This window comes from Neofelis nebulosa, chromosome 4 (assembly GCF_028018385.1).
Source record: "Neofelis nebulosa isolate mNeoNeb1 chromosome 4, mNeoNeb1.pri, whole genome shotgun sequence".
Lineage (NCBI taxonomy): Eukaryota > Metazoa > Chordata > Mammalia > Carnivora > Felidae > Neofelis > Neofelis nebulosa.
This window is the reverse complement of record NC_080785.1, coordinates 164,362,891-164,380,110: the sequence shown is the minus strand read 5'-3', so window position 1 is coordinate 164,380,110 and position 17,220 is coordinate 164,362,891. Positions and strand designations below refer to the sequence as shown.

At 60.8% G+C, this 17,220-nt stretch overlaps 1 protein-coding gene across 2 annotated transcripts in view; it reads left to right on the top strand.

The window, feature by feature from the left end:
• The first annotated feature begins 570 nt into the window (after nucleotides 1–570).
• FBN3 (fibrillin 3) overlaps nucleotides 571–17,220 on the top strand; it is a 60,739-nt gene continuing 44,089 nt past the window's right edge. For both annotated transcript variants that reach the window (XM_058728184.1, XM_058728185.1), the window contains exons 1-22: nucleotides 571–793; nucleotides 929–1,011; nucleotides 1,538–1,636; nucleotides 1,827–1,916; nucleotides 2,174–2,269; nucleotides 3,829–4,026; nucleotides 4,132–4,257; nucleotides 4,391–4,516; nucleotides 6,882–7,034; nucleotides 7,151–7,333; nucleotides 7,729–7,872; nucleotides 7,944–8,063; nucleotides 8,186–8,311; nucleotides 10,917–11,039; nucleotides 11,141–11,416; nucleotides 11,707–11,760; nucleotides 13,237–13,362; nucleotides 13,457–13,582; nucleotides 14,889–15,008; nucleotides 15,148–15,285; nucleotides 15,431–15,481; nucleotides 15,742–15,867. In XM_058728184.1, coding sequence (XP_058584167.1) covers nucleotides 597–793; nucleotides 929–1,011; nucleotides 1,538–1,636; nucleotides 1,827–1,916; nucleotides 2,174–2,269; nucleotides 3,829–4,026; nucleotides 4,132–4,257; nucleotides 4,391–4,516; nucleotides 6,882–7,034; nucleotides 7,151–7,333; nucleotides 7,729–7,872; nucleotides 7,944–8,063; nucleotides 8,186–8,311; nucleotides 10,917–11,039; nucleotides 11,141–11,416; nucleotides 11,707–11,760; nucleotides 13,237–13,362; nucleotides 13,457–13,582; nucleotides 14,889–15,008; nucleotides 15,148–15,285; nucleotides 15,431–15,481; nucleotides 15,742–15,867 — 2,881 coding nt within the window. In that variant the 5' untranslated portion in view covers nucleotides 571–596. The remainder of the gene's footprint in view (nucleotides 794–928; nucleotides 1,012–1,537; nucleotides 1,637–1,826; nucleotides 1,917–2,173; nucleotides 2,270–3,828; nucleotides 4,027–4,131; nucleotides 4,258–4,390; nucleotides 4,517–6,881; nucleotides 7,035–7,150; nucleotides 7,334–7,728; nucleotides 7,873–7,943; nucleotides 8,064–8,185; nucleotides 8,312–10,916; nucleotides 11,040–11,140; nucleotides 11,417–11,706; nucleotides 11,761–13,236; nucleotides 13,363–13,456; nucleotides 13,583–14,888; nucleotides 15,009–15,147; nucleotides 15,286–15,430; nucleotides 15,482–15,741; nucleotides 15,868–17,220) is intronic.

The following is a 17,220-nucleotide window of genomic DNA, read 5'->3' as shown; positions in this document are numbered from 1 at the left end:
AATGTGCATCCGCCACCTGTCCCCCCTGCCCTCGGGTCCCCTCCCGTCAACCCTCCCAGCCAGGATTCCGGGAGTCTCCTCAATGCCTCCTGCCTCCTTTGGAACCAGCTTCCAACTCCTGGTGACTCATCTCCTCATTAGTCCTGGAATTCTGTCCCCTCCCCTCTCTGGACCCCTGCCCCAGCCTCCTCACCTGCACGCTTCCTCCCAGGCCCCTGCAAGCCCTTCCGCACCCCACCAAACACCCATTCTGCCTTTGTTCCTCCCGCTTCACGCCCTTCAGGGCTTCTCCATCGCCCTGGACCGCAGGTTGAAGTTCCACTCCACACTCCTCCCGCCTGTGCTCTCACTGCGCACTCTGCTCCCAGCACTCTTCTCTCAGCTAACTCTGAGACATCACACCTCCTCCAAGAAGCCTGCCCTGACTGTTCACCTGGTTTTGGGTCAGGGCTGGATGCCTGCCTGGGCTCTAGTACCTGTTCCCCGTCCCCTCACCCTGCCATCCAGCCGTCCCAGCCTCCTGGTTCCCCTGGGTACTCTGTGGCTTCTGCTGCCGTTGACTCTGCTTCCCCTCTGCAGCCTCTGAGGGACGCACGATGGTTCTGAAAGGCCTGTGCTCAGCAAGGAGAAGGGCTGGGGCTTTCACCATGGCCTGGGGCCCCCTGGCTCGGCTCCTGCTGGCCTGGACGGCCCTGCTGTGCATGGTGGGTGTCCACGGCCGATGGGACAGGGCCTTGGAGTCTGCAGGTCCCGGACGTGTGCGGAGGCGTGGCAGCCCGGGCATCTTGCAGGGGTGCGTGGCTCCTGGCATGCTGACAGGCCCCTGGGGTGTGGGCTGGGCTGGGCTGTCCTGCTGGGTGGGGGGAAGGAGGCCCAGGGGATGTCCTGCAGGGCAGGGGCTCACCCGCTGTGCGGCGCTCTCCCAAAGGCCGAACGTGTGCGGCTCCCGCTTCCACGCCTACTGCTGTCCCGGCTGGAGGACATTGCCAGGCGGGAACCAGTGTGTCGTTCGTGAGTGCCATTGCCCTCTGCAGGTGGGGCGGGGGGAGGGGGATGCAGGGGGTGGGACGCCAGGGCAGCTCTCTAACCCCCTGGCAAGTCCAACCCTGTTTGCCAGCTGACTTGACCAGGAGCGTCAGGCTGAACCACAGGATTGGCCCTGGCCTGTCTTCAGGCTCCCAGGCCACCCTGCTATGTTCATTTCCTTTGCCTCACTGCCTCCTTGTCTCTGTCCCTGCCTGTCTGTCTCCCTCCCATTGTCTCCCCCCCATCTGTCTCTATCTCTGCCAGTCTGTACCCCCCAACCCCCAGGTTCTAGAATCTGACTCCACTCCCAGGAGAGCCCTCCACCTCCACACCACAGTCACCGACCCAGTGTCTCTGGCTTCTGTCCTCGGTGCTCAGCCCTTCTGGCCCAAAGAGCCCCTCTCCTCGTGGCTCCCACAGAAACCCAGAGCCTTGCCTGGGCACTGGTGGGGTGGGGGCGGCACAGGATTCGGGTCCCAGCCCTGACTGTCACCTGCTCTGCCCATGCCAGCCGTCTGTAGGCACGCCTGTGGTGACGGCTTCTGCTCCCGGCCCAACCTGTGCACCTGTGCTGATGGGAAGCTGGCCCCCAGCTGCGGGGGAAGCCGAGGTGAGCAGGGAGATGGCCCCCCGGGGGCAGGAGGAGAAGGTTGGAGGCTCCCGGATGCCACTGGGGGCCCAGGCTGGTTTTGCCGGAGGACCGACCAGAGCCGGGCCGGGCCAGCCTCGTCTTGCCACCGATCTCGTGCATCTCGAGGGTTTGTCACCACTCTGCCGCGTGTCCCTCCTCCCGTCCTTAGGGTGCAGCGTCAGTTGCATGAATGGGGGCAGCTGCCGAGGGGAGTCCTGTCTGTGCCAGAGGGGCTACACGGGCACGGTGTGTGGGCAGCGTGAGTATCTCCCGTGAACACCTGGGCCCGGGGGCCCAGAGGGCGGGTCTCTGCTGTCAGCTGCCCCCCCCCCCCCACCACCCGCAGGCCACTCTTCTGGGACCAGGGAAGGGAGGGACATACGTACCCATCGTCACAGTCTTCTCATTGGGTCTGGGCCACACGGTGGGGATTCCTGGGTGAAAATGGGCTTTTCGGGGCCCCAGCTCCCTCTGCTGCGAGGGGACCTCAGGCCACCCTCCTCTCTTCCTCCACAGCCGTCTGTGACCGTGGTTGCCACAACGGGGGCCGCTGCATAGGGCCGAACCGCTGTGCCTGTGCGTATGGCTTCATGGGGCCGCGGTGTGAGAGAGGTACCAAGCTGGGCGTGGGGTAGGGGCCTTGGGGGATGGCAGGGGGCTTCCCGGCAGCCCCTGAGATGTAGCCAGGCCCTGGGAGGCTCCAGCTGGCCTCCTTTCTATTGTCCCTGGTGCTGTGAAGGGCAGAGAAACTGCTGCTCCAGGGAAGGGCATCAGGGAGGGCTTCCTGGAAGAAGAGATCAGTCAGAGTTCATGAGATGGACAAGCCTCCCTTTAATGCACCCCCCCCCCCCATTGTCAAAATACTCCCACAGCTGAGGTGGGGCGGGGGTCATCTGTTGGGAGGCAGTGGTGTTTTGTGAAAAGTTGAATGCGGGGCAGGTGGAAATAGCTGGACAGCCGGGCCCGGGGCTGGCCCATCTGTCGGCCCGAAGCTGAGCGGATGGTTGAGGTTCTGGCGGAAGACAAGCGAGGGTGACTCAGGGTGTGCAGAAAGCACGGAGCCCAGGGGAAGCTGAGAAGGAGAAAGCCAGCAGGAGTGGGCAGCGGTGGGGATGCCGGGCTGGTGAAGTTTCGGCTGCAGGAGCCACGAGGCTGCCCCGCGTGTGTGGCCCAGGAGCCCAGGCCGGCGGAGGTGGGCGGACCCCAGTGTTGGGAGGTGCTGCTGGAGGAAAAGACCCATCTGTGGCCAAAGCCGGGGTGGGGACGGTGTAGCTATGAGTCAGAGGCTGGAGGGACTGGGAGGGTCACCTCGGTGCGAGCCGGGTGCTTTTGGGAACTGGAATTCGGGCTGACCGATGGGGAAGGGGAACAGCGTGGGGTGGCTGAGGGAGAGGAGGGTCGGTGGGGCGGGTGAGAGAGGGAGGCCTGAGTGGGTGGTGGCTGGTGAGGGCCCCAGAGAGAGGCAGGAGCCAGGGGGACTCCAGAGTTCTGGGTGAATTAGGTGAGATTCTGGAACTGTTTGGGCTTAGTGGAGTCGGGACCATTGCTGGTTTCTGCGTGTCTCCTCCTCCATACGGGTCTAGGGGGCCCGGCTTTGCCTTCCCCTTCTGGGAGGGGCTTCCCTTGGTCTGTCGCCAGCCCCTTGATTGGAACCATCTGGAGGATGGAACCAGGAAGCCCACATCTGAGCCCGTGTACAGAGGTGGGGGCACTCAAGAGACCACCTTTGGCCGGGCTCAGGGGTCAGGGGTGTGGTGTTGTGCTGGGTCCCTCCTCGAGTCTGGGAGATCTGGCAGGGCCTGGCCTGCACTCAGGGATGAGACAGGCTGTCCTGCTGGGTATCTATGGTCTCTGCCCAGGCCTGAAGGGAGGGTGGGCCAGGGGGAGTGGTCGGCTTCTCTGACATGCTCTGCTCTTTGTGGACTTGAAGGTCCTGGCCTCTCTTTTGGAGGTTGGTTGGGGAATGCTTTGGGGAGAAAGGGTTTTGAAGGGTGAATAGGAGTTCGTCTGATAGGGCTGGGGTACAGCATGAGTAAAGGCTGCTTGCTGTATTGGTAAAGGAGGCCACAGCAGTGGTCCAAGTAAGAGAGGTAAGGGCCCGAGCTGGGGCTGCAGGGATGGGAAGTTCTGGGGCGGGGGCAGGTGAAGTAGCCAGCTACCCTGTCTCACAGACTATCGGACGGGCCCCTGCTTCGGTCAAGTGGGCCCTGAGGGGTGCCGGCACCAGCTGATCGGCCTCGTGTGCACCAAAGCACTCTGCTGTGCCACCGTGGGCCAGGCCTGGGGTGTCCCTTGTGAGCTCTGTCCTGCACAGCCTCACCCCTGTCGCCGAGGCTTCATCCCCAATATCCACACGGGGGCCTGTCAAGGTAAGGGAGTCAGCGAGTAGGGAGGACGGTCCTGGGGGCCAGGGCTGAATGGGATCCCTTGCAGCCTTGGTTCTTCCCTCTGACGGGCCTCTCATTCCCTTGCAGATGTGGATGAGTGTCAGTCCGTCCCGGGCCTGTGCCAGGGGGGCAGCTGCATCAATACCGTGGGTTCCTTCGAGTGCCGCTGCCCCACCGGACACCGGCTCAGTGAGAACAGTGCCAAGTGTGAAGGTGGGCGATGGGGAGGGTGACGACTAGGGGCCTCCTCTGGCTCCGGGCAGCTCAGGCTCCCCTGCAAGGAGGAGGAAGAGGAGGGGTACAGCTGGTGGCAGACCCGCTTCTGACGAGGCATCCGTCTACACAGATGTGGATGAGTGTGTCAGTGTGCTGGGCCTCTGCTCCGGGGGCGGCTGCACCAACACAGCTGGCAGCTTTGTGTGCACCTGTCCCCGTGGGTTTGCCAGCAGCCTGGATGGCTCCCGCTGCCTGGGTGAGCTGGGGCCTGGGGGGTGCTGGAGGGACAGGGGGCGGTTAGGAGACAGGCCCCGTGCTCAAATGTATTTGCAACCCTTCGGCCCTTGGGCTCCTCTAGCCCTCGGGTCTCTATGTCCTTCTGTCGTTTCTGGAGCAGGGTTCCCTCCCCTCTGGCTTCCTGGCTCCCTACCCATTAGCCCTTGTGCTCTCTGGACCCCAGTCTTTAAGGCCCTCACTTCCGCCCCGCCCCTTGCCCCGCCCCTCTGCCCCTCGGACTCCGACCCCGTGCCCTTCTGGCTCACTGGCCACCCTTGTTGCCTCTCTGGCTCCCTGTCTCTATGCCTCCTGACCCTCCGGCCTCGGTCTCTGTGCCCTTCTACCCATTGCTTTGTCTTCTAAAGAGACTTCCCAGAGACTTCTAAAGAGTTCCCCATCTTCCCCCACACCCTGTGTCTGAGAGAGGGAAACAGACCCAGAGGGGGAGGTTTGCTTGAGCCAACTCAGTAAGTCCAGAATATATGGCCATACCCAGCTCCCCAGACCTCCCCCCCACCCCCCCAGCCAGGATGAGGTCCTCTGGGCCATGCCTCCTACCGAGGCCCACACTCCTGTAAGCCCCCCACCCCCACCCTGGACCCCCTCCTGGGAGGCGGGGGACCTTTGGGCTCTCACTCCCTGTCCTGCTGTCCTGCTGTCCTGCTGAGCTGGTCATTAGACTTTAGACATTGCCGGTGGTTAATGAGGTTGGCCAGGAATATGGCCACTTGTGGCGGGGGATGGGCAGAGCCCTGGTTTGGGGAGGAGCGAAGGGGCTTGGCAGTTCCCCAGCATCACCAGGGCCCCTCTGGCTGGGCCTCTACCAGGCAGGGTTGGGAGTATTGTGTTTGGAGTTCTGCCAGCGTGCTGTGGCCAACGCCAGACCTTCTATGCCTTCACCTCTGGGGGCCGTCATGGCCAGCGTAGACGACACCTCTGGGCAAGTCCCCTGGAATAAAGGGTGGAAAAAGGGGGTCTCTCCCAGCCACTCAACAGTAGAGCCTAGATTCGAGCCAATGTCCTGGGTGCCAACTGCTACCTGAGCTGCTCACAAACTCTGTGATCTCAGGCAAGTGTCTTAACCTCTCTGTGCCTCAGCTTCCTTATCTGTGAAATGGGGATGGTGGCGATACCTACCTCTTGGAGTCGTGGGGAGGATTAAATACAATTTTGGAGTGATTTGCCCGGAGCTGGATGTGGTGGGCACGCAATACACATTCACAAAGACGAGAGAGCCGTGTAGATGGGGTGCTTGGCTGGGCCCGATCACCGTGGGTGCTCTGTGAGCAGAAGCAGCATCGTTTTTGTTAAAATCCTCACATTCTGTCTCTGTCTTCCCTACTTGAGAGGCGGCTGCTTGGTCAGATCCCCTGGGGTTTGGGTATCTGCGTTCCCATCCCTCCTCCCTCTTTAGTGGCTGTGTGACCTTGAATGAGTCTGTTGACCTCTCCTCCTCTGGGCAGGCCTTGTGCCCCTCAACCCACCTTTCAAGGGCTGGGATGGTACCCCAGCTGTCACACGTGCACCTGGGGGTCCAGCTGGGGAGGTAGAAATGTTTGCTTGTTTTCTCAGCCCTGGGCGGGGCAGGACAGGGGCTGCTGTCCGGGGCCCTCCCTGCTGGTGGGAGAAGTTTCACTGTGGGCCACTGGCCAGGATTTGTGCGCTTTTAAGCCAAAAATACTCTTTGGGCCTGAGAAATCTGATCACTGCATAAAGCTGTCAGCCCAAGAACAGAGTGGGATGTGGAAGAGTGTCCGTGGTTCTCGTGTCTGGGGAGCCTCTGGTTCAGTCCCCCTGGGGCTGCAGTCCGTGGTCATGAATCCAGCAGTCTGCTCCTTGGGCCTCTTCTCAAATTCACAGCCTCTTAGGTTTCCCCAGATTCCCAGGGCTGGCCGGTGAGGGCACACGGCCACAGATCCTGGCGTCCTCGCTTGAGCATTCAGCCTGACCTCCCAACCCGGGCAGCCCCCCCAAACCAAAGGGTCGTCCTCGGTGTGGTTGAATGCCCTCAGGAACAGGGAGCTTACTACCAACGCCAGCGGTAGGCATCAGAATGTTTTTACTTGGAATGAGCCCAAATCTATCTCTCTGGGATCATTTGGAAATCTTGGTAATAAGATTCTCATTCAGTGACAATCGGCCATGTGCCCCACAGGGCCCCCTCCACTTTTCCATCCCGGCACTTTCTTCTGAGGTGAGGTGGATGGTCTGAGCACCCCCATTCGATGGATGGGGAAACTGAGGCACAGAGCGGCAAGGAAACCTGTTCTGCAGGTTCTGCAGTGTTGGTGGAGCTGGGATTTGAACCCAGGGCTGGTGACAGATCCTTCCCATCCCTGTTGCAGACCACCGGGCTGGCACCTGCTTCTCGGTGCTGATTGTAGGCCGCTGTGCCGGAGACCTTGCTGGCCGTTACACTCAGAGGCAGTGTTGCTGTGACAGGGGCAGGTGCTGGGCTCCCGGCCCAGCCCCAGAGCCATGTCCTCCGAGGGGCTCTGGTGAGTGGCCTGGGGTTGCCCCCCCTCCTTCCTCTGCCCCCCCAGAGCTCCTGCCTGAAGACTGCGGCCCCTGGGGCACGACTGAGGGCCTGGCCTCAAACTCTGCTTCCTTGCAGATGAGTTCCAGCGACTGTGCGTGCAGGGGCTCCCGCTGCTGCCCTCCTATCCCGGCCCCTTCCCTGGTCTCCCTGGCTTTGGATCCAACGGCATGGGTCCTGGCCTTGGGCCTGCGTGGCACAGCCCCCATGGCTCCAATGGGCGTGGCGTTCCCGGCCTGGGCCTTGGCAACGCCCATATTGGTGAGGCCTGGGGCTTGGGAAGAGGCATCCAAGACCTAGGGGAGGGGGTCCAGGCCTCAGGGGGAGGGTCAGGGCTTTGGAGTGGGCGTCCTGGCCTGGGCAGTAGAAATGAAAGTACGGACAGCGGTCTGAGGGTGCGGGTAGATGTGGGATCTGGGCCTCAAAGTCAGGGTTCAGGCCTTGGGTAGGGGTCTGGCACCGGGTGCGGGGGTGGGGGGGGCAGGTCTCACTCCATGGTGAGGGTCTGGGCCCACAGTGGGGTGTCAGCCGGTGTGGGGGGTCTGCGGCTAGGGCGGGACTCCAGGCTGAAGTGGGCGGGGTTCCAGCCTCTGCGTGGGCTTCCACACCCAGAGGCCCGGCCTAGACTCAGGTGCGCCTGCTGTCCCCGCCCTCAGGCACAGCCACCCTGAACCAGACCATCGACATCTGCCGGCATTTCACCAATCTGTGTCTCAATGGCCGCTGCCTGCCCACCCCTTCAAGCTACCGCTGCGAGTGCAACGTGGGCTACGCACAGGACGTTCGCGGGGAGTGCATCGGTGAGCGGCGGCCGGGTTGGGGAGGGGGGGCGCACCCCGCCGGGCGGGGGCTCAGGGTCCTCTGCCCACAGACGTGGACGAATGCGCCAGCAGCCCCTGTCACCACGGAGACTGCGTCAACACCCCCGGCTCCTACCGCTGCCGGTGCCACGAGGGCTTCCAGGCGGCGGTGGCCAAGCAGGCGTGCGTGGGTACGGCCGACGGTCGGAGAGCGGGGGCGCTGGGGTTGCCCTGCCGGCGGGGAGCCTGTTTCGGCGGCCTGCGCCCGATTCTGACCGCCTGCCACCTCCCCCGCGTCCCCACCCCCACCCAGACGTGGACGAGTGCCTTGTGGGCAGCAACCTGTGCCACCGCGGCCGCTGTGTCAACACAGATGGCAGCTTCCGGTGTGCCTGCAACGCGGGCTTCGAGCTCGGCCCGGGGGGCAAGAACTGTGTGGGTGAGTCGGGGGTGGGCAGGTGGGTAGGGGGCTTGGGGGCCCCGGTGGCTGCCGGTGGGGCCCACCTTGCCGGTCTCCTCTGTAGCACCACCCACCTCCGTCCCTAAGGCAGAGAGAGCCCCCGCTCCCACTCCTGAACCCAGCCAGCCTGCTCGAGATCCTTCTTGCGCCGCGGCCCCTGCCGCCCCGCGGAGTCGCCGCGGGGGCCCTCCCCGGCCGCAGCGACCAGGCTGGCTGGCCTGGGGCCATCCCAAAGTCCACCTGGGTCCTCGGGGTGGTCCTGCACCACCTTCCTGCCGCACCTGCCAGTGCCTCGGGGGTGGCCTGCCACATGTCCGTGCCCCCCCCCCCCTCCCCTTGCAACCCATCACCGACACTTCTCAGAGCGAGCGGCCAGCCTGGTGCCGCCACCACCCCTGGGAAGCCCTCAGCCAACTAACTGACTCCTTCGTTCCCTCCCTCCTGCGTTCGCTCCCCGAATCCCAGCAGGGGCTGTCCGACCCCGGTCCTGTCCTGTCCTGTCGCAGTCTGGCTGAGAGCGTGGGATCAGGACCATGGGGTTCGGGGAGCGTGTGTGAGCGCCATCTTGTTTCTTCACCCCTCAGCTGGTGGACGTTGGGGCTGTTTCCACTTTTCCCAATTATGGGTATACTGCGATTGACATTCCCACGCAGATTGTTGTGTGCATCGCTCATTCATTCATTCACTCGTTCCTTTCTTTTTTTAAAATTTTAGGTTTAAATTTTTTAAATGTACATCCAAGTTAGTTAGCATATAGTGCAACAGTGATTTCAGGTGTGGATTCCTTAGTGCCCCTGACCCGTTTAGCCCCTCCCCCCTCCCCCACCCCCTCCAGTAACCCTCAGTTTGTTCTCCATATTTATGAGTCTCTTCTGTTTTGTCCCCCTCCCTGTTTCTATGTTATTTTTGTTTCCCTTCCCTTATGTTCATCTGTTTTGTGTCTTAAAGTTCTCATATGAGTGAAGTCCTATGATTTTTGTCTTTCTCTGACTAATTTTGCTTCGCATAATCCCCCCCAGTTCCATCCACATAGTTGCAAATGGCAAGATTTTATTCTTTTTGATTGCCAAGTAATACTCCATTGTGTATATATACCACATCTACTTTATCCCTTCATCCATCGAGGGACATTTGGGCTCTTTCCATTCTTTGGCTATTGTTGATAGTGCTGCTATAAACATGGGGTGCATGTGTCCCTTCGAAACAGCACACCTTGGGGCGCCTGGGTGGCGCAGTCGGTTAAGCGTCCGACTTCAGCCAGGTCACGATCTCGCGGTCCGTGAGTTCGAGCCCCGCGTCAGGCTCTGGGCTGATGGCTCAGAGCCTGGAGCCTGTTTCCGATTCTGTGTCTCCCTCTCTCTGACCCTCCCCCGTTCATGCTGTGTCTCTCTCTGTCCCAAAAATAAAAAAAAAAAACAAAAAAACGTCGAAACAGCACACCTGTATCCCTTGGGTAAATGCCTAGTAGTGCAATTGGTGGGTCATAGGGTAGTTCTATCTTCAGTTTTTTGAGGAACCTCCATACAGTTTTGCAGAGCGGCTGCACCAGCTTTTTTGACGTAGTCCTTTCTGCTTTTTTGACGTAGTCCTTTTTGCTCAGAACGGATATTTTGATACTCATTTTTGCACCTACCGCTTCCTTACAGTGAGACCAAGTTCTTGTCAACTGTTCCCCCCCCCTTTTTTTACGCTTATTCATTTTTGAAAGACAGAGAGAGACAGAGCACAAGCAGGGGTGGGGCGGAGAGAGAGAGGAGGACACAGAATCCGAAGCAGGCTCCAGGCTCTGAGCTGTCAGCACAGAGCCCGACGCGGGGCTCGAACTCACGGACCGCGAGATCGCGACCTGAGCCGGAGTCGGGCTCTCAACCGACTGAGCCACCCAGGCACCCCACCCCTTTTCTTTTCTTTTTTCAAAAATTCTTTTAACGTTTATCTTTGAGAGAGAGAGAGAGTGCGAGTGGGGGAGGGGCAGAGGGAGGAGAGGACAGAGGATCTAGAGTGGGCCCCCGAGCTGACAGCCCAGAGCCCGACGCAGGGCTCAAACCCACGAACCGCGAGGTCATGACCTGAGATGAAGTCAGTCGCTCAACCAACCGAGCCACCCAGGCGCCCCTGTTCTCCCCTTTTCTTTGTTTGAACTGAGGTGAGATTCACACCACCACCTCCTTTATTAAAGACAAAAATTGCAGCAAAACATACATAGCCTCAAACCATTTTGACCATTTTTAAAGGGACGATTTGGTGGCGTTTCGTACAGGCTGGTGCAGCCACCACTCTTTGCCTTTGAACAAATATTTATGAAGCACCGACCTGTGCCAGGAGGAAGAATGCAGGTGGAGCCAAAGACCCCCCTGCCCCCACCCGAGCGTGGCCCAGGAGCGCTCACGTTCCAGCAGACAGACTGACAGCCAAGCGGACAGAGCCAGTTGCCTGGTGGGGCTCCCAGCCCCCGGGTGGGGTCCTGGGGGCTCAGTCCTCACTCTGCTGTGCAGAGGAGAAGTGAGGGGGGGGGGCCGGTCTGTGAGCAGGGCCGGCAGAGCCAGGGGCCGGGGCGGGGCTCCAGCCTCTCCGGTGTCCCTAGATCACAACGAATGTGCCACCACCACCACGTGCACCAACGGAGTGTGCCTCAATGACTACGGCAGCTTCACGTGTCTCTGCAAATCCGGCTTCCTACTGGCGCCTGGTGGCCGCGACTGTGTGGGTGAGGCCCGGTGGCCGGACAGACGGGCTGGGCAGGGGTGGGGTGCGGTGGGGCCCGCTGGGACCCGTTGCAGAGCCTCCCCGTGCCCCCCCCCCCCCCAGACATCGACGAGTGCCAGACTCCGGGCATCTGCATGAACGGCCGCTGCACCAACACCGAGGGCTCCTTCCTCTGCCACTGCTTGGGGGGGCTGGCGGTGGGTGCGGACGGCCGCGTGTGCGTGGACACCCACGTGCGCAGCACCTGCTACGGGGCCCTGGAGCGGGGCTCCTGCACACGCCCCTTCCCCGGGGCGGTCACCAAATCTGAGTGCTGCTGTGCTAGCCCAGACCACGGATTCGGGGAGCCCTGCGAGCTCTGCCCTGCCAAGAACTCCGGTGAGTGTCCTGCTGCCTGGCCCAGCCTGCCTTTGTGTCCCCGTAGACCTTCCAGTTCATCATCCTGGAGGTGGGCGGGGACAGGCGTCTTGGTTCCTATGGGCTGTGGGGGGGGGGCATCTCTCTGCTGGTGACTCTCCCCAAGAAGACACTGCAGGAAGTTGCTGTCTCCGTTGGGGGAGGCAATCGGGTCCCAGACTCTTGCTCCACATCAAGGGGTCACGTCCTTGGGAGTGGCTTGGGTGCAGCGATGACCACTGCCCCCTCTCCCCCTGTCTCTGCCACCCCAGCTGAGTTTCAGGTTCTGTGCGGCAGCGGTCTGGGCATCACCACGGATGGTAGAGGTGAGTGGCAGCGGGTGTCGGGAGAGGGCAGGGGGGCGGGGTGCTGGCTGGGCACCGTGTCAGTTTGCGGAGGCTGTCGTAGCCCGGCACCACGGGCTGGGGGAGGGCGGGGGGCTTCAAGCACAGAAATTTATTCCTCCAGAGCTATGGAGCCTCAAAGTCTGAGATCAACGTGTAGATAGGGTTGGGAGAACCTGTTCCTTGCTTGTATTCCCAGCTGCCGGTGGTCACTGGCGTTTTGGAAGGAGCCCCAATTTCTGCCTCTGTCTCTACGTGGGGTCCTCCCTGCATGTCTGTGTCCGAATTTCCCCCTTTTATATGGGTATGCAATCATCCTGGAATGGGTGTGGGGGTCCACCCTAACGACCTTGTTTTACCTGGATCACCTCTGCAAAGACCCCATTTTGCCATAAGGTCCAATGATGAGGTCCTGGGGGTTTAGGATTTTCACGTATGAATTTGGGGAAGACGCGACTCAACCCACAGAGCTAGAGATGGTGGGTGTGCAAAGCTGTGCTTTCTCCCACACCTCCTTTCCCTCCTGAGCTGTGATTTGTTTGCTCCAGTCGCTCTGCAACCTCCCTGGTTCTTGTCATTCCCCCCATGACCGACAGTCCCTACCCTGGGATCCCTGGCTGATCTCCCGTGGCCACAGCAGGTCTCAGCCCAAGGGGCCTTATCTGTACAGGTGAAACCTGAAAGCAAAGGAAATTGCCCATGTGTGTGTCTTCTCATTAGTTTGCTGAATACACACACACACACACACACACACACACACACACACACACACACAGAAACAGCCTTTCTGCCTGAGTGGTAACCAAAGGACTTAGGATACAGTTGAGTTTCCCTTGACCGCTGGGCCATTGGGGGAGGACAGACATCTGGACCACCACCCGCTCATCCAGTTAAAGGCACTGGCTCTGGAGCCAGATGCCTGGGTTCGAATCCCAGCCCTACTGTTTACTGGCTGAATAACCTGGGGCAGGTTACTTACCCTGTCTGTGCTTCAGTTTCCTTGTCTGTGAAGTGGGCACAATAATAGGACCTGTTTCGGGGCTGTTGTGAGGGTCAGTCGAGTTAATATGCACAAAATGGTAAGCCCTCCGCGACGGTAGCAAGTATGACTGCCTTTGTTGTGATCGTGTTGCCGCGGTACAAGGTTTGCTCCAGGGGCGCCAGACTGAGGACGGCTCTGCCCCCAGGAACATTTGGCACTGTTTGCAGAAATATTGGGAAGGGTGCCTTTGGCGTTTCGTGGGCAGAGGCCAGGGACGCTGTTCGGCGTCCTACAGTGCCCAGGACGGCCCCACAGCCAAGAACGGCCCCGAAGGGCCACCGCGCCGAGAAACGCTGGTTTAGAGGGAAATAAGGCGGGGTCTGGGCTGAAGCTCGGGCCTCCGCGGGGGGGGGGGACCTGGCTTCTTGGAGGCTCCTAGGAGCCCGAGCAGCCGCTCTGTCGTCTTCCTGCTGCAGACATCAATGAGTGTGCCCTCGACCCCGACGTCTGCACCAACGGCATGTGTGAGAACCTTCGCGGAAGCTACCGCTGCGTCTGCAACCTGGGCTACGAGCCGGGCGCGGCCGGCAAGCAGTGCGTGGGTGAGCGTGCGCGGTGGGCGGCGGGCGGGTGCGCGGGCCTCCCCCCTCCGCAGACGCCCTCACCGCGCCCTCCCGCCCCCACCCCTGCCCCTAGACGTGGATGAGTGCGCGCGCAACAGCCTCCTGTGTGACAACGGGCGGTGCCGGAACAGCCCCGGCAGCTACAGCTGCTCCTGCCCCCAGGGCTTCAGCTTCCGGCAGGACACGGAGACCTGTGAAGGTACAGCCTCCGGGCACACTGCGTGCAGCGTGCACGCACACAGACACACACGCGCTGGAACACTTATGTGTGCTGCGTGCGCCGTGTACACACGCACACACACTGTCAGATGCTCGTGCATGCTGTGTGTGCACACGGACACGCCCAGGCACGTGCTGCATGTGCTGTGTGCACGCACACACTCTCAGACACTTCTGCATGCTGCGTGTGCCTACATGCACGCACTCGGGCACACACGCTGCATGGCACACGCACACACTTACACATTGCATGTGGTGCGTGCACACAGACATGCTGAAAGACGCACGTATGCTCGTTACACACACATTCGCACTCACATAACTCGAAGACCAGTATATTCAAGACTCGGTCTCACACAGTTATACACACTCATGGGTGCGTGCCCTCAAACACACGCGTACCCCCATGCACACACTCCTTCTCACGTTTTACACACTTGAACTCAGCCACACACAGTCACACCCTGAGAGGCACACACTTGTGGGTGCAGTCACACGTGTGTGTGCGCAGTCACTCAGTTACGCAGACTGGTACTCAGGACACACACACCCGTGTTCACACTCACAGACGTGCCCATGTAGCTACACACACTCAGGTGCACGCTCTCAGATGCGTGTGCCCACATCCTTATGCTTTCACACACTTAGATGTGTGTTCACACACACGCTCTTGTGCGCGCACACACATGCTCACACGCATGTTCAAGCATGTGCACACTTCGTATCGATGTCCTTATTCCCCAGCAGTCGTGTGGCCGTGCCCCCTCTGCATGACCCCACCTCTCCCTGGGCCTTCTGTCCTCTCTCCCTCCCCCCAGCAGCCCTGCTCGCCCTACTCCGGAGCGACTTCTGTCCCCCACCCTGTCCCATCAGCTGCCTGCTACCCGCTCCCCGGCCACATCCAGGCCTCTCCTCCCTGGGCTTTCCTCCTGCCCCCTCAGTCGCGTCCTCTCTTGTGCGGTGACTCCCTTGAGGGCCACTGTTCCCATCCTGTCTGTCCCTCCACGGTGACATGTGCGTGCTCCTGGGACCCCGCGTGTCACCGTGCTTGTCTGAGCGCACAGCACGATTCGGTGCAAGCACTTGGGTGTGCGTCCCTGTGCGTTTCCGTTCCTGTGCACCCTGCCTGCGTGCGTGTGCCTCCTCCAAGTACATGTGTGGCCACGCGTGTACCTGGGTGCATCCTATGTCACTGGGCCCTGGCAGCCCCTGAGGAGACGGGGGTCCTGGCCAGCCGGGGCTTCCCCTCCCAGAGCTCAGGACCCGGTGGGGGACTGTCCTTGCAGACATCAATGAGTGCCTGTCCAACCCGTGTGTAAATGGTCTGTGCCGGAACCTGGCCGGTTCCTATGCCTGTGAATGCGCCCCCGGCAGCCGGCTGGGGCCGTCCGGCACCGTGTGTCTAGGTGAGAGGCCCCGAGTCCCGTGGAGCAGCCATGACCCTGCTGCCCGGCCCCGCGTCCCACCCTGGGGAAGGCCGGGCTTCTGTGGGTCGGTGTACAGGTGTGGGCCGGCAGGTGACATGGGTGGCCGCCTCCCCCGCAGACAGCACCAGGGGCACCTGCTGGCTCCAGGTCCAGGACGGCCGCTGTGAAGCGAACCTGCGCGGAGCCTCCCTGCGGTCCCAGTGCTGCGCCACCCTGGGCGCTGCCTGGGGGAGCCCGTGCGAACGCTGCGAGCCCGGTAATGCCCGGGAGCCCCCTGGGGGGGGGGACTCTTGGGGTCCTCCCGGGCGTGGCCACTGTGGTCACCTGGGTGCCCGTTGAGAGAATGGGGGTCTGGATAGAGAAAGTGACTCCTGTGCCCACTCTGGTTCTCCCAACCACAGACCCCACCTGCGCCCGCGGCTTTGCCCGCATGACGGGGCTCACCTGCGAAGGTAACTCCCTGCCCCTCTGTGGTTCACCCCTCCCCGCGAGCTGCACACGGGCCGGTGCCTGTCGTGGGGGATGCCTGGGGTCCTGAAGTCTTTTGAGATCAAGGTAGAGATTGCCCTTCCTTGGGGTCTTCCCCGAGATTCCCCAGCCCCCGAAGCTGGCACTGTCCCATTTCCGCCTCCCTGAGGACAGCCTGGGTGTCCTGAACCCCCAGTGGGGGAGCTCCAGCCCTTGCCTCTCCCCCTTTTCCATTCCTGCCCAGATGTGAATGAGTGCGAAGTCTTCCCCGGGGTCTGTCCCAACGGGCGCTGCCTCAACACTGCCGGCTCCTTCCGCTGTGAGTGCCCCAGCGGCCTGACGCTGGACACCACCGGCCGCCTCTGCGTGGGTAAGTCCATGTGGGACTGTGCGGGGCTGCCTGCCCTCCCTCCGTGGCCCCCACGCCGGGGCCTGGAGACCCCTCCTAGGGACAGAAGGAACTGGGGAGGGGGTCCTCTGGGGCCCTCTACTCCCTGCTCATCTCTCGTTGACGTGTCTTGAAAGACATTTGTTTGGGGGTTTCACCCTTTCACTTACCTGCCCTTTAACAAGGCTCCTTGCTAATGGTAAGCTCTTGTAAAATATCATCTGCAACTTTCATTCATTCTTTCTTGTTACCAAAAAGGTTTACACGGGGCGGGGGAGGGGGGGGGTCACCTCTAGCATGCCCAGGAATCTCCCTCAGCATCCAGGGCTCAAACACTCACTCTGAATGGCTCCCCATCAGGCTCAGAGATCTGAGACGTTTTCCCCCGGGGTGAGGGTTTCTTGATGTTGCCACTGTCCACATCTTTAAATAAAAAAAAAAATTTTTTTTAAGCGTATTTATTTTTGAGAGAGAGACGGCATGAGCAGGGGAGGGGCAGAGAGAGATAGAGAGAGGGAGAGAGAGAATCCCAAGTGGGCTCCTTGCTGTCAGCACAGAGCCTGATACGGGGCCTGAACTCACGAAACCCTGAGATCATGACCTGAGCCCAAACCAGGAGTCACACGCTTAATCAGCTGAGCCCCCCTGGCGCCCGCCACTCTCCACATCTTGAAGCGGACATTTCTTGGCCAAAAGCACGTGTCAGCCAAGCAAACAGGGCTCTGCCTGCTGTCCGGTTTCTCCCCACAGTTGGCTAATAGCCTCCTCGTAGGTGCCTTCTCAACGTTGCTTGGCTTCTGAACCGAGTTTTAGGTGGGTCCTCCCACTGGCCCCCAAATCTAACCGAGGAAAGAAAGGAATCGAGGAAAGAGAAAAAAGCCATCGCATTACAGGACCCGTGTGCTGAATTCGGGGCCGGGTGAACAGGGAGGTGCTGACTCTGGCCCCATCTGCTCAGACGTGACCATTAGCCCCAGGCCAGGGCACCCGTCCCTGTGTGCGTCACAGGGTTCCCAGAGGTTCTCGAGGTTCTAAAACAAGGTCTCATCTTCAATCATGCATTTCTTCGGGAAACAGAAGTTTTCCTAGACCAGGGTTTCAGCAAACGTTTTCTGCAAAGGGCCAGGGGTCAATATTTTTGGCTTTGCGGACCACACAGTCCCTGTTGAAGCTATGGAGGTCTGTCGTGTAGCGCAAAAGCAGCCACAGGCAATTTGGAAACAAAGGGATGTGGCTGCATGTCAATAAAACTTTATTTACAAAAATAGGCAGCCGACCCCAGGCTTGCAGTTAGGCTCTCTTGGACTCTTGTCTCTGGTCTTGATGGAGGCTTAT